This window comes from Oncorhynchus clarkii, chromosome 15 (genome assembly GCF_045791955.1).
Source record: "Oncorhynchus clarkii lewisi isolate Uvic-CL-2024 chromosome 15, UVic_Ocla_1.0, whole genome shotgun sequence".
NCBI lineage: Eukaryota > Metazoa > Chordata > Actinopteri > Salmoniformes > Salmonidae > Oncorhynchus > Oncorhynchus clarkii.
The window spans coordinates 20250575-20266457 of NC_092161.1; the positions used below are offsets into that span (position 1 = coordinate 20250575).

General features: G+C 41.1%; 1 protein-coding gene across 3 annotated transcripts in view; it reads right to left on the reverse strand.

The window, feature by feature from the left end:
• The window catches only part of LOC139367026 (xylulokinase homolog (H. influenzae)), a 60082-nt gene that overhangs the window by 42084 nt on the left and 2115 nt on the right, over positions 1 to 15883 (reverse strand). For 2 of the 3 annotated variants that reach the window (XM_071104912.1, XM_071104914.1), the window contains 11 exons: positions 15314 to 15442; positions 15123 to 15188; positions 14757 to 14829; positions 13102 to 13220; positions 10772 to 10853; positions 8467 to 8507; positions 5376 to 5491; positions 2317 to 2432; positions 1807 to 1880; positions 1437 to 1589; positions 1179 to 1275 (listed from right to left, as the gene is read on the reverse strand). In XM_071104912.1, coding sequence (XP_070961013.1) covers positions 1179 to 1275; positions 1437 to 1589; positions 1807 to 1880; positions 2317 to 2432; positions 5376 to 5491; positions 8467 to 8507; positions 10772 to 10853; positions 13102 to 13220; positions 14757 to 14829; positions 15123 to 15188; positions 15314 to 15442 — 1066 coding nt within the window. The remainder of the gene's footprint in view (positions 1 to 1178; positions 1276 to 1436; positions 1590 to 1806; positions 1881 to 2316; positions 2433 to 5375; positions 5492 to 8466; positions 8508 to 10771; positions 10854 to 13101; positions 13221 to 14756; positions 14830 to 15122; positions 15189 to 15313; positions 15443 to 15883) is intronic. The other variant, XM_071104913.1, reaches the window with a different exon arrangement.

The window sequence follows — 15883 nt, forward strand, 5'->3', positions numbered from 1 at the left end:
TCTATCTAACCTGGTAGGCTCTGACTCCTGAAACTCTCTGGGAAAAGTCTACATTTGAGCATTTCATTTTGCAATGGCTTTGAATTGAAAGGATGCATTGAGAAATAGCAATGTGGCCCAGAGTGATTCCAATGATGACAGATGGACCAAACTGCTTGCTTTGTATGAAGGCAACAGACAAACAGATCCCTCATGGACTAATTTAAAATATCCGCCTTGGCAGTAGTCAATGTGCTTTAATTGAACTAGCATCATCTGCCAAGATCCATACAGTAGCAGTTAGTAGAAATATCCTAACGGATCACAATATTACTCTGTTCTTTTTCTCCTTCAGCAAATTTGACTGCAATAATGGACTTCTTTTATGGGGGGCTAAAAAAAACAATCTGCCGCTCGATACGAGGTCCTCAAGGCAAAATCACCGCCTTTGATTAATCACTAATATTCTGGACCAATATAGAGCCAAAATTGAGTCTGCCAAATAGCTGTGATAAGTGAGTGCGAGGGGTAGCCTATTCAGTCCTCATGCTTCAATATCTTTGAGGCATTCTGTTCCCTTCCGGGGGTTTTTGAGTGAAACTGCATCCAGCCACTATGCTAAAAGACTACTGATACTGACCACTGTGGAGAGAGAGGGACAGAGATACGTGTGTGTGTGTGTGTGTGTGTGTGTGTGTGTGTGTGTGTGTGTGTGTGTGTGAGAGAGAGAGAGAGAGAGAGAGAGAGAGATGAAGAGAAGATAGATGAAGGAAATGCCAGGGGGAAGAAAATAGTAAAAAAATAAAGAGCGAGTAGAAGATAAGAAAAGAGAGAGAGAAAGTCAATGTACTATAATGAGTTAGGAGGGAAGCAAAAAATGACTACGAGAAAGAGAGAGGAGAAAGAGAGAGAGGAGAAAGAGAGAGAGGAGAGAGAGGAGAAAGAGAGAGGAGAGAGAGGAGAAAGAAAGAGAGGAGAAAGAGAGAGAAGAGAAAGAGAGAGAAGAGAAAGAGAGAGAGGAGAAAGAGAGAGGAGAAAGAGAGAGGAGAAAGAGAGAGGAGAAAGAGAGAGAGGAGAAAGAGAGAGAGGAGAAAGAGAGAGAGGAGAAAGAGAGAGAGGAGAAAGAGAAGAGAGAGGAGAAAGAGAGGAGAAAGAGAGAGAGGAGAAAGAGAGAGGAGAAAGGAACTGCATCCACTCACTGATCTTATAACCCAGCTTTTCGGCGTGGACCCTCTTTGCCAGGAACTGTCCCTCAACCAGGGCTCGGATTTCCCCCTGGGCGGAGAAGCCGGCTACCTGAGCGGGACGACAGGGATGGGGAACACAAAGAGAGGCTTTTGGAACGCAGGCAAAGGAGCAGGGGAGTAGATGGGAGATTCCTGCCCTTACAGAACTTTCTTTGACTGGGGGAATGGAGAGCCTCATTCCCACTGGGCTAAGTCCCCACCCCTTCTGACCTCTCTCCTCACATCACCCTGTATGACGTCTCCTAATCCTCCGGCTTCACCGCCCCGTTGAAGGAGTTCACAAGGATAAGGAAAAGCGGGTGACAGCGATACTGTAGCCTCGCGTGACTTATCTTTGTCTGTCTTGGACAAGGGCTCCGGTTGCTGTTTTGAAACCATTCATTGGTCAATAAAACATTGATTGATAAAAAAACTACATGCATTAATCTCTTACTTATGAATTACTTATGTGCTTGTACATCTTTTCATTTAGATGGAAACAACAGAGAACTACCGTTTCCAGTTTTTCATTTGAATTGCAAATAGAATCCCATCCATAATTTGACTTCCTTTCAATACACAGCAGAGTCTTTGCACTGACCTTCGTATTTTCTTTGTCAAATCTGTGAACTCCGACTGCAGACGGTGTGATTTCCATGGCATCAAAATAAATCCCTGGAAGAGAACGTTAGATGCCAGCCCATTCAGAATCAGTCAGCACCACATCAAAATAAATCCCTGGAAGAGAACGTTAGATGCCAGCCCATTCAGAATCAGTCAGCACCACATCAAAATAAATCCCTGGGAGAGAACGTTAGATGCCAGCCCATTCAAAATCAGTCAGCACCACATCAAAATAAATCCCTGGGAGAGAACGTTAGATGCCAGCCTATTCAGAATCAGTCAGCACCACATCAAAATAAATCCCTGGGAGAGAACGTTAGATGCCAGCCCATTCAGAATCAGTCAGCACCACATCAAAAAAAATCAAGCCGTTATCTGAAAACCCTGCCATTATCTGAATAAATCTGTGGCCTACAGTCTCTAAATCAATCCAACTTGATGACTAAAACAAATCTACTGATAGATACAGCATGTTTGACTTCATCACCTATGTTCCCGTTGTTCCCTATTGGTGTAGTCCTCAGGACCGAGGAGAAGACTTCCCATGACCCTCCAGCACACTTGTTTCTGATCCTCTCTCTGGTCAGGGAGCCATTCTTATAGCTGGCAGGAGGCATATAAATACACACACACACACACACACACACACACATTTACCTGGGCTGACATACCATCATTTAGTATAATTGAATTCAAAGCAAGCCATCTACAGTAAAAGCCTGAGCATCCTTCCCGATTTTAATCTCCTTTGTGTATCAGCTATTATGAGTAAAACCACTTATTTTATAATACTCTATTTTATCGTAGATTAAAACATTATGGAACAGGAGTCATACAGACAGAAGATAATGATTAGTAAAAGATGTCAATGTCACTTGGTGTGTGTGTGTTTGTGCACTTGTGCAAGGTTACCAGTGGCACAATGACAAGTGGCAAATTTGTTTTGGACTGTATGTGACAGAGTTATAGTTCAACAAAGTCTCAAGGAATTCAATTAAATGTCAATGCCACATAACGATCGTTAGCATTAGGTACCAAGGTTATTGCAGTTGTGTTTTTATATTCGTTTTTATTTTGTTTTGTTATTTATGATTTAGTTTTCAGATCCACTTTACTAGTTTTTATTTAGTTTAAGTTTTCTAAAAACAGATATTTCATTTTTATATTATTTAGTTTCAGTTTTAATTTAATGTTAGGGACATAAAGGTCCTCCTGAGTGGCGCAGCGGTCTAAGGCACTGCATCGCAGTGTTACGGCGTCACTCCAGCCTGGGGTTGGATCCCGACCAGGAGTCCCATATGGCGGTACACAATTGGCCCAGTGTCGTCTGGGTTAGGGGAGGGTTTGGCCCAGTGTTGTCCGGGTTAGGGGGGGTTTGGCCCAGTGTCGTCTGGGTTAGGGGAGGGTTTGGCCCAGTGTCGTCCGGGTTAGGGGAGGGTTTGGCCCAGTGTCGTCCGGGTTAGGGGAGGGTTTGGCCCAGTGTCGTCCGGGTTAGGGGAGGGTTTGGCCCAGTGTCGTCCGGGTTAGGGGGGGTTTGGCCCAGTGTCGTCCGGGTTAGGGGAGGGTTTGGCCCAGTGTCGTCCGGGTTAGGGGAGGGTTTGGCCCAGTGTCGTCCAGGTTAGGGGAGGGTTTGGCCCAGTGTCGTCCAGGTTAGGGGAGTACATGTATGCCATTTAGAACATGCTTCTATTACCAGGTCAGTTGTAGTACAGTGGAAATAATCTTTGTCATGAATCATGTACGGTGCATTCAGAAAGTATTCAGACCCTTTGACTTTGCCCCACATTTTGTTACGTTACAGCCTTATTCTAAAATTGATTCAATTATTCTTTTTCCTCATCAATCTACACACAATACCCCATAAACAAGGTGAAAAATGTATTTAAAATAATAAACAAAAATACCTTATTTACATAAGTATTCAGACCCTTTGCTGGATCATCCTTGAGATGTTTCTACAACTTGATTAGAGTCTACCTGTGGTAAATTAAATTGATTGGACATGATTTGGAAAGGCACACACCTGTCTATATAAGGTCCCACAGTTGGCAGTGCATGTCAGAGCAAAAATCAAGCCATGAGGTCAAAGGAATTGTCGGTAGAGCCCCCGGGACAGGTTTGTGTCGAGGTACAGATCTGGGGAAGGGTACCTGCACTGAAGGTCCCCAAGAACACAGTGGCCTCCATCATTCTTAAATGGAGACTCTTCCTAGCGCTGTCCGCCAGGCCAAACTGAGCAATCAGGGGAGAAGGGCTTTGGTCAGGGAGGTGAGCAAGAACCTGATGGTCACTCTGACAGAGCTCCAGAGTTCCTCTGTGGAGATGGGAGAACCTCCCAGAAGGGCAACCATCTCTGCAGCACTCCACCAATCAGGTCTTTATGGTAGAGTGGCCAGATGGAAGCCACTCCTCGGTAAAAGGGTTGGCAGCACACTTAGAGTTTGCCAAAAAGCACTTAAAGACTCTCAGACCATGAGAAATAAGATTATCTGGTCTGATGAAACCAAAATTGAACTCTTTGGCCTGAATGCCAAGCGTCACTTCTGGAGGAACCCTAGCACCATCCCTACGGTGAAGCATGGTGGTGGCGGCAGCATCATGCTGTTGGGGTGTCTTTCAGTGGCAGGGACTGGGAGACTAGTCAGGATCGAGGGAAAGATGAACGGAACAAAGTACAGAGAGATCCTTAATAATGAAAACCTGCTCCAGAGCACTCAGGACCTCAGACTGGGGTGAAGGTTCACCTTCCAACAGGACAATGACCTTAAGCACACAGCCAATACAATGCAGGAGTGGCTACAGAATGTCCTTGAGTGGCCCAACCAGAGCCCGGACTTGAACCCGATCGAACATCTCTGGAGAGACCTGAAAATAGCTGTGCAGTGACGCTCCCCATCCAACCTGACAGAGCTTGAGAGGATCTGCAGAGAAGAATGGGAGAAACTCCCCAAATACAGGTGTGCAGAGCTTGTAGCGTCATACCCAAGGAGACTCGAGGCTGTAATCGCTGCCAAACGTGCTTCAACAAAGTACCAAGTAAAGGGTCTGAATACTTATGTGAATGTGATTTTTCTGTTTGTTTTTTTTAAATGTGCAAAAATGTCTAAAAACCTGTTTTTGCTTCGTCATGATGGGGTATTGTGTGTAGATTGATGAGGAAAAAAAATATTTAATACATTTTAGAATAAGACTAACGTAACAAAATGTGAAAAAAGTCAAGGGGTCTGAATACTTTCCGAATGCACTGTACCTGAATGCCTCAGAGAAAGAGCTAAGTTGTTCATTAAATTATACTTCACTAAGGGAACTGAGTCTATAGGCTTAGTCTAAACCCTACTCTATAGTCCTACTGCAACATCCATGGTCTGTTTCTGCAAAGCCATACTGTTTCTGCTTATGTAAGTCTTCAGAGCGTATTGGCTCTAGATCTATTGTGACGGGATGTGGTGCTTCTTCGCCATTTGTTAAAAGTATACCATTCTAACGTGAACTGCGGGGGAACTACTTTGTTTCTGAAGTCGTGGGGGTAGTGTGGGAGATGTTTACCATATCAAAGCCATATAGGAGGGCCGGTCCACTGGGTTGCAGAAGATGTGTCCTTCCACTGTGGGCCTCGGCTCTTTGATCCACAGGAAGACTGTGTCGCTAGTGCCAAGACTCACCTGGGAGTGGGGAAGATAGGAAGACGGAAGGAGGAACAACTTATATAACCACTTATATAAAATATACCTGAGTGTACAAAACATTAGGAACACCTGCTCTTAAAATGACAGACTGACCAGGTGAAAGCTATGATCCTTTTGATGTGACTTGTTAAATCCACTTCAATCAGTGTAGGTGAAGAGGAGGAGACGGGTTAAAGAAGGATTTTTAACAGACACTACATCAAAGGGAACATTCTAAATGTTGACAGCCTCCCTTTGCTACATCGCCCTCCCAACTCAACACACCTCATCTCACAGTTTGTCACCCTTTTCTCCAAATACATAAAGACCTGGGGTAAAGAGTAAAATATTGAGATCTCAGATGATCTATGGGGAGAATCCCTGTCTACAATTCACTCCTGCTCCATCAATGCCAGATATCAATTGATACAATATATAGTCAGACATAGACTTCACTACTCCAAAACCAAAGGCCCCAGGTCTCCCCACTGTGTGACACTATGTGACAAATGTAAAGCCTCAGAGGGTTCATTAACTCATCTTTTTTGGCTCTGCCCCCTACTTAATCATTTTTGGAGGAAAATCTTTGATTGGTATTCAAAGGTATATGAGAGGGCCATTGACCCTGATGCAGAACTCACTCTCTTTGGCTGCTCAGAGTCTGTTCTAAGATCGTCCTATGAGGAACAACAGGCTCTGATGTTTGGAATGGTGGCAGCAAAAAAAATATCCTCACAGAATGGAAGTCACCCACCTCCCCTTGCTTCCATAGATGGTTAGCAGAAATGATTAACACCATTAACTTGTAAAATATTCGTTTTTTCAGGACTAACTCCTCCAGCAGATATCTCAAGGTTTGGGGTCTGTTTCTGGACGGTCTGGACAGAGACTGACTGTGAACACTGACTAGGAACTCTTACTGTTGTTGTAACTGTCACTGTTGCTCTATTCTTGTCCCATGTCTTGCTTAAGCAATACTTCCTTTCATGTCTGGCAGCTGTGTTTTTTGGTCATTTTTTTGCATGCTTTTTTTTGTTGTACTAAATTGCAAGAGAAAATCCTTTGATTTTAAAGCCTTGAGACAATTGGGACATGTATTGTTTATGTGTGCCATTCAGAAAGTGAATGTGTCAAGAACTGCAATTCTGCTGGGTTTTTCACACTCAACAGTTTCTCATGTGTATCAATAATTGTACACCACCCAAATGATATCCAGCCAAGTTGGGTAAACAAAATACGAAATTCCCTTACGCTGTTTATGGCCGCGGGAAGATGTTTATTTTTTTTGGGGGGGGGGGGATTTCTCCCTGCTCTCTTCGTCTGCTCATACAGGAGTATTAATGCTGCAATATATAACTTTTTTGGCAAACAAACCAAAGTTATAGATCTGTCATTCTCATTGAAAGCAAGTCTAAGAAGCCTAATCACTAAGAAGTCTAATCTGTTCTATGTGCACTATTTCTATGATTCTCGTGCTTAAGTTTTGTTTTTGCATCTTTTACTTTTGGTTTTGAACACAAGTTTCAAACAGCTGAAAATAATTTTTCACAGCGGTTTAGATGGTACAATGATTCTCTACACTATAGTTACTTGTTTTGTCACAAACTGAAATTAACTATAAAACAATTTGCAACCAGCAAATGGCAGAGCGATTTCTGCATAATGCATCTTTAAATGGAAAGTGCAATCATTTGGTAAAAAGTCAATTACAACAATATTATTATTTTTTTGTTCATTGTGATTTATCAGGGAGTGCTGCAGCAACCTCGGCACCCCTACTTCCCGCGGCTATGACGTTGATGACTTTTTTCACATCCAATCATTTTCCCACATGGATTCAACGTCATCACATTACATTTTTTGGTTTAAATTACGTGGAAACAACATTGATTCAACCAGTTTTTGCCCAGTGGGTTGCTTCTTAGCAAAGAGCAATTTCTCAAGCAAGAATTTTGCTAGGACTGTCTGGGAGTGATCTGAGTGGGGAGAGAAAATTTGAAAACTAGCTGTTATTGGCAGAGGATTGGAACTTTGGTTGAACTTTTCTTATTTTCTAATAACTAATTTACCACCTTGTGATGACACCAGACAGGCCAAACTCCATCGCACAATTTCACAGTATTATTCCAACCTCTTAGTGTGGAAATATATATAAAACATAGGAAATCACGTTTTTGACTGCAATGAGCCTTTAAGTGAAGACATGCAAAACAAAATCTGATTAGAGTAAGTGAATTATACTTGGTTGTAGGTTTCTGAAGTAATTTGGAACCCGGTAGTCAAAGCGCATCTTGAAAAATGTGTGATTCCCTCATTTAGGTGAAGTTCAAATCGAGAGCTGTAAATGCGTTTAATGCGTTGATTCTACCAAGTGTTCCGTTTGATGATGAAAACAGCTTGAAATTTCTCCTCGTCGGACAACGGCGGAACTCTGGCATGAATGATGTTTTAATGCCATGGAACCTCCATGTGGTCCCTTAACATAGCTTCCTTGTACCATATTACTCTACTGCTGCAGCTAAAGAGGCTGTATGGAAGTTTAGTTGCAAATTGTTCACCTCAATAATATTAATCAATTTCTTATCTCCTAAAACCACAACATCCTTGCTCATGGGTCTGGGGAGGTGTGCCCTTGTGTCCAATGAGGTAATTTCAGAAGCAAAAGTTCTGTACCTCTTTAAGCACTGAACTGCAACTTGATAACATTTGAGCCCTATACCCTTTAATTGGCTATGATATGATGTACTGTGCTTGTGCAGAAAGAAAGAAAGAAAGAGAGAGAGAGAGAGAGAGAAAGAAAGAGAGAGAGAGAGAGAGAGAGAGAGAGAAAGAAAGAGAGAGAAAGAAAGAAAGAGAAAGAAAGAGAGAAAGAAAGAAAGAAAGAAAGAGAGAAAGAAAGAAAGAAAGAAAGAAAGAAAGAGAGAAAGAAAGAAAGAGAAAGAAAGAAAGAAAGAAAGAAAGAAAGGTCTTACGGCTATGTCTCCTTCCTGTAACCTCATCCCAGCCAGGGACCCTGGAATAAGAAATGAAAACAGCATTCATACTTGAAACACACTAATTGAAGATTGAAAGCCAGTAAGAAAGTCTAGTTCCCTTTAGCCCACGTTCCATTCATCTCTCTTGCCTTGGTCCTTTAAAATGGGATGTGTCTGTACAACAGACACAACATAGACTCTCTCAGATCTACTTGAGTCACTGAACATGTCATACCGTATTGAGACGTTTAACTTCAATTTCATCCACAGACTGTGACCTAAGGTTACCTATGGTACACTCTTAGAAAATAAGGTGCAATCTGAAACCAAAAAGGGTTCCTTGGCTGTCCCCATGGGAAAACCCTTAAGAACCCCCTTTGGTTCTATGTAAAACCCTTTTGGTTGCAGGTAGAGTTCTACATGGAACCCAAAAGAGTTCTACCTTGAACCAAAAAGGGTTATCCTATGGGGTGTATATACTGTGTATTGTCATTGTTCTGTATGGACAATAAGGTATACAGGTTTGGCCCATAACAAGGTATACAGGTACGGCCTATAACAAGGTATACAGGTATTACCCATAATAAGGTATACAGGTATGGCCCATTACGAGGTATACAGGTATGGCCCATAACGAGGTATAAAGGTATGGCCCATAACAAGTCCCAACTTTCTGCTGTTGAGTTGGGAGTTGCTGGGCAGATCTTTTACATGTTTTAATTTTGGGGGCTTCAGAGGGCGGACCTGGTGGAAAGATTTATTAATTCCAGTCTATTGGATTTCTTGGTGACCTTGCATAGAGCGTTAAATCAATCTTTCCCGTGCTGTGACGCATACACACGCAGGCCCCTGAAAGGACGACAGTCCCAAGAAAAATGGTCCTCGGACTGGATTCTCATTTCAATTCTTCATCGGCGTTCAAGTCTGAAGCTTAGGAATAATTTTGAGAATTTCATATCTGTCATTGACCTTAAAAAATGGTTTGCTGCGATGATTTATTGGAATGTAGTAGTATAAATAGATTGATAAGCCGACATCTTTATGTATTAATGTGTAGAATTAATACAATCCATATACCTCCCTGAGCTACTAAATCATTCTCAAATCTGGATGAAAATATTAGGGCTTGTTTAGGCAAGACACAGCGGTCATGGGCATCTAGTTAACCTCAATACTTCTGTCCCTTCATATCTCAGAAAATGATTCAAGTGAGTTTTTTGCATACATGATAACTATTAATGATACTCTTATCTACATATCAATCAACAAACAATTTGAATTAAATTACTGAATGCACCATGGCTCTTCAAATCTTAGCATAAGCCCTGCACTGATCAACTAGCCTCATCAATTATTACAATGATCAACTAGTATAAATTTGAAGACAGCCATCTCACTGTCTAGTCTATGCATTCATAACCAACTCCTTGTGTATCCTGCCTCCCCTTCATCTACTCTATCACACCATGGATAATATTTCATTATATCCAGGCAATTTCAAAACGGTATCAATTAGTCCATTGGCTATTGTTTGGCTGCTCAAACCGAGCTGTGCTGAAAGAGCTAAATCTCAACCGACTGTGCCAGACTCCCTCACACAACCACCGTCTGGGCGTCGCCCGCCTTTTAATTGGTCGTAAAGCCCCTTTTATGCAGATGACACTGCTGAGCGGACTAGCGGAGAGGAGAGCGATCTAGGCTTGTTTCAGTGTTTACGTTCAGCTGGCCGCGGCGGCATTTCATTGGAAAAGCACAGAGTCACCACCTCTAGTCTACAAACACGGGCAGCACATGGCACAAGTCGCATGGCGATAGTCTTAAAGGCATAGTTTGGGACTTTTGGCGATGAGCTGTACCCAAAAATAAAATAAACTAGTTCGTTTTGCGAGCCAATGCTATCTCTAACTTCCTTCATACTGGACGCAGAGACATAACAAATTGTATCCACGAGTTCATCTGACTCTGAGGAAGTATATAAAGAGCTTCATTGCCAAAATCCCAAACTATCCCTTTAAACCAGTGCTGCTTGCTTGGCAAGGGGCCAGCTCTTCTCTCCGTTCATCAGGTTTATATCAAGATGCCCGGGCGGAGGGCGAACATGTGACCACCGCCGCCATGCACTCTCATTAGAATCTACACAACATCCACGTGTAGGATAGGAGGAGTGGAGGCACGGAGGAGGATCACTGGAGCAGATCAATGCAGTCAGTACAGTGCTACTGCCACCCAGTGGCCAGATGACGGAAAATAGAAAACAGAGGCCCCTGACAAAGACAGCATCAGAGCATGATAAAGCTCTTACCTGGGTTATCCCCAGTGAATGCCACCACCTTGCAGTCCTCTGGGAAGCCATAACGAGTGACATGGTAAGGAGAGAGGAGGCCCTGTGGAGGGGAACCAGGTGAGGTTAGGGTTTATAGAAGAGGATGAAGAATAAAGAGATGTGAACAGTCCAATGTTAGCTTTAGCAGTTCAACAGTCATCAGCGTTTCCTATGGATATTGTGCACAGCAATCAGTCCTTGACTTTTCCTCAATAACTAGAATAGACATGAACCATCTAAGGTGGGATAAAAGTCAGACATTTATCTGCACGGTATAGATGCGGTAAACGCAGACATTCCATTGACCAGATTGGCACACATTCAAGAAATCTGATCTAACAAAATAGATATTCGTCAAATCCGTCATGACATTTAGAAGTTGTGCCTTTTCAAGTTTTGAAGAAGTGACAGCTAAATGCTTACTCCCGCTCGTATAAACTGGTTAGCATAACTAGCATAAAGAAATTGCTGGTGGTAGTCAAATTGGTTTTAAACTGTAATGCAGTTGATTGGCAACGATGGCATGAACATGTGTTGGGGTTGACATCCATACAAGCATTATACTCCGATTTTTACCTCAACATGAAATACACATGTAAACAATAGACTAAATGTGGGAAAGTTTTGCTGGATGGCAATGAGGAGACTCGGGATCTTACCCCCATGGCCCTTTCCCCAACGCGTTTCCATGGCAATTCCATTGTTTTGGTCGAGTTCGATTTACCTCTTTACCGCATCTATGTTTGTTAGCGAGCCACCAGTTTTAGAGCAATGATTCTGTTAATTTTTCAAATGAAATGCCAATATGCCAACATACCATTCAAACAAATGCACTCAATCCACAGCCACACATTGGCTAAAATCAGTTGATGATAGGATTTACTGTAGACAAGTTGTAAAAGTACTGATATTGTATCATATAATAGCACTCACAACTTTCCCAAACATTTACATTGAAACATTTATGGTCTGTTTACATATATTTTAAGGCTATATATACAAGTGTATAAAACCATATAAACTGTATTTAGAATTATATGATAATATTTTAGGTTGACAATAATTATATTACACAATTTCTGATACATCACATGCCTTACTTGTATTTTACTGCATAAATAAAATCAGGATTATATCTCTACTATGTCAGTACATTACTGGGGCAAAGCTTCCTGCCATCTAGGACCTATATACTAGGCGGTGTCAGAGGAAAGCCCCAAAAATTGTCAGACTCCAGTCACCCAAGTCATAGACTGTTTTCTCTGCTACCGCACGGCAAGTGGTACCGGAGCGCCAAGTCTAGTACCAAAAGTCTCCTTAACAGCTTCTGCCCCCAAGCCATAAGACTGCTGAACAATTAATCAAATGGCCACCGGACTATTTACATTGACACCCCCCATTTGTTTTGAACACTGCTGCTACTCGCTGTTTATTATCTATGCATAGTCACTTCACCCCTACCTCCATATACAAATTACCCCCTGCATATAGCCTTTGTTATTGTTATTGTATTACATTTTTTTAAATATTTTTTTTACTTTTGTTTGTAAGTAAGCATTTCACGGTAAGGTAGTATCAGATAGATTGAGGTTTCCAAAACACGTAGCTTTGCCAAATAACTCTCAAAATTGAAGAGATTAGCTCTTATTTAAAAATATATATATATTTGTCTAAGAATATCCGCTGTTCCTGTGCGCTCCACACATGAGCACGCAGTAGCAGATCGCCTACAGTAACATAAACTAAGGAAAATGCTTTTGTTCTTAGAATTAAAAAAAAAAATCTGTATTCTAATGTTACCCAAGACCTTCATAAACACACCCAAAGGATACGTTTTCCGATAGTATATATGAAATTAATTTATTAGACTGTTACAGTCAGAATGGCTGTTCATTGGTGTAGTACGGGGGTAGTGAGGCCAGGCAGTTTAAGTGTTACGAGGATCCAAAGACAAACAAGTGGAGCTGGGACGAAAGCCTTGATGGCCCCAGTTCTTTATCCAATTATTGCCGGAGCCCTCAGGCTGACCTACAACTCTTCAAATATAAACATTTGAATATGAGGTGATACGATGGATATTATGTAGCCTACATGACCTGACCCAAGGCCTTGCAACTGAAGAATTCACCAAAAACGTACTTATTTTACAATGAAAATGTAAAACAACCTTCCATGTGAGATGAAATCACAGCCCATTCAAAAGTCAAAAGTTGATTTGCATTCCTTATCAGTTGCCCAACCAGGAGAATAGACAAAAAAATAGCAACACATGGTCAAGAACCATGATACTGCATATAGGGGTATCTCACCAAGACAGCTGAAGAATGCACAGGGGCTCCCAGCCTCTCCTCCAGGTGAGGAGCAGTAGCCTCAAGACAGGAGTCTGCCCACTGTTTGCTGAAAATGTCCATCAAATTCATCCCTGAACCTTAATAAAGGAGAAGAATGAACATGTCACCAATCAGAACGACTGATCAAGCCAATCCAAAGAACATAGAATATACAGTGCACCTCAATGCAAGTCAATTTGATTCAAATGCGGATCTCAGAACCGAGTGTAACAAATGTTTGGGTAACTCTTAATAATGACTTTCATTAAAAATCATGAATAAACTATTAATACACTTTCTACGCATAAGTATTTAATTATTTCTATACATTTATAAATATTTATATTGTCTTATTATACATGTTTTTATTAACTCAATCCAATCTCACTAATCTGAATATGAATTTATGTTATTCATAAACTGTAATGTATGTTATCACAGCACTGTGGTATACTTCTATGTATCATTGTGCTGATAGACTAGAATGTCATGTGCAAATTGTCACAACTACTGTAATCTTCCTGTATGATAAACAAGACATTTCCCTCATATTGCCCTGTTGTATATTGTAACGAAATTCAGGCGAAAAGCAGGCTACATGACTTGATTACAATGTCAACCTGGTTTCAGTGCTGCTGATAACAGATGGGAGAAAAATCCCTTGGCGACCTTATTGCACAAACACAATGATGATTGTTATCCAGCAGACCTTAAAAGAATGGTTCTGCCAGGTAAAAACAGTGTAATGAAGTAAGTGTCAGAGATAAGTTCAAGCCAACTTGGAGAGTTAACCCCCTGTGTTCCCATAGTAGGTGATGTTTCTAGCATGCCGGGGTAAAGTAATATGGTCTGAAACAGCTAACTCTTTAAGGATTAGTTTGTTTTTGTATTTAACCTTTATTTAACTAGGCAAGTCAGTTAAGAACAAATTGTTATTTACAATTACAGCCTACCAAAAGGCCTCGTGCGGGGACGGGGGCTGGGATTTAAATAAAGAAAAATAAATATTCAAAAATAGGACAAAGCACACATCACGACGAGAGACAACAGAACACTACATAAAGTGAGACATAAGACAACAGCATAGCAAGGCAGCAACACATGACAACACAGCATGGCAGCAACACAACATGACAGCAGCACAACATGGTAGCAGTACAAAACATGGTACAAACATTATTGGACACAGACATCAGCACAAAGGGCAAGAAGGTAGAGACAACAATACATCACGCAAAGCAGCCACAAATGTCAGTCAGAGTCTCCATGATTGAGTTTTTGAATGAAGAGATGGAGATAAAACTGTTTAAGGAGGATCTTCACTCCCAAGGTATTTGTTCCATAGTAGTTGTACTTAAATGTTATATTATAACATGTTATAATGCAGGATAACTTTATATTAGGGTAATGTTTTCACAGGTATTTACAATGAAATGATGTGCTACCAATAGGTACATTCTTGTGCTAAGTGGTAACTAAACTGATAACAAATTGTGCATGCAGTACTCATATTTGTTTTAATAAATCCCAAAGAGAAACAAAAAAGTGAAGCATAGCTTGCTATTGTGTAGTAATTTCTGTACCATACAATAAAGTACTACCCGATAACAAATCATCATTAACCATTATCTTACCGTCACTGTAATCAATAGCTGCATAGCTGCCCAGGAAGAGAGAGGCAGCAAAGCTGCTGACCAATGAGATTCTCTGAAATGAATAGCAAAAAAATAAGGGGGGAAATATTTCAGACAATTACAGAACTAGTGAAATTCTATCTAAAATTCTATTGATCTTTCCTACTAAATCAACACAGAATATGTTCCACAAAGAGAGCAGAATTATCTGGCATTTTTAGAGCCCTATTTACCTTAATGTATTGAATTCAGACAGATATGTGACCTAGAGTAGTTTACCAATGGTGCATATAAATCATTGGATTTAACGTAAGACAATGGGGAATGGTGATAGCAGACAAGTAAAATGGGCACATGTCACCTCACCTCTGTGTCCTCGTACTTCTCTGGTTGGGCCTTGTAAATCTTGGCAATCTGATTTCCAGTGAAACGCTGAAAGGTAATGTTATAGAATTGATTAAAAAAAAGGTCAGTTACTTGTAAACAATGAGTAAAGTAAGTGTCAAGTAAGTCTATCCATCAAATCCATCCAGTCAAGGAAACTTAGTCTTCCTCACCTCATAGGCCCGGGAGCCCGTGATGTCTGCAACTCTCTGAGCGCCACCTACTGCTGTCTCCAGGTACTGACACTGCTCTGTAGTGCTGGAGTCCATCCACACTGGACTATCTGACACTGCAAAACCACCCTGTTGGCACAAGTACAGACATAATGTATCAATATACAAAATGAGAAATCAGATGACAAGACACTAGCTTATTTATTGCAATCCATGGAATCACTTAATAGAAGTGGAATGTGCACAACTAAAATCTATTCAAAAAAAAAAAGTGTTTGAATGAATCAAAACAACTACTAATCAACTAACTACTGTAATACTCTCAAAATATATATCAAGGCATTCAAAGATAAGAACTAATTTGGAAGAGACAACCAGGTTTGAGACTAAATGTTCATAGAAACACCTTTTCATGGTCCTTTTAGACTTGCAAACTCACTGATGTAAAAAGGAGGCCCTTCAGGTTAGTATTAACTGAATAATCCTCAGGGTTTGATTGTACTGTTGGATTAATGAATAAACATTGGGCTATAGGGTTGGCTGTGCCTGCAATGTATCAAAGGCTGTGGC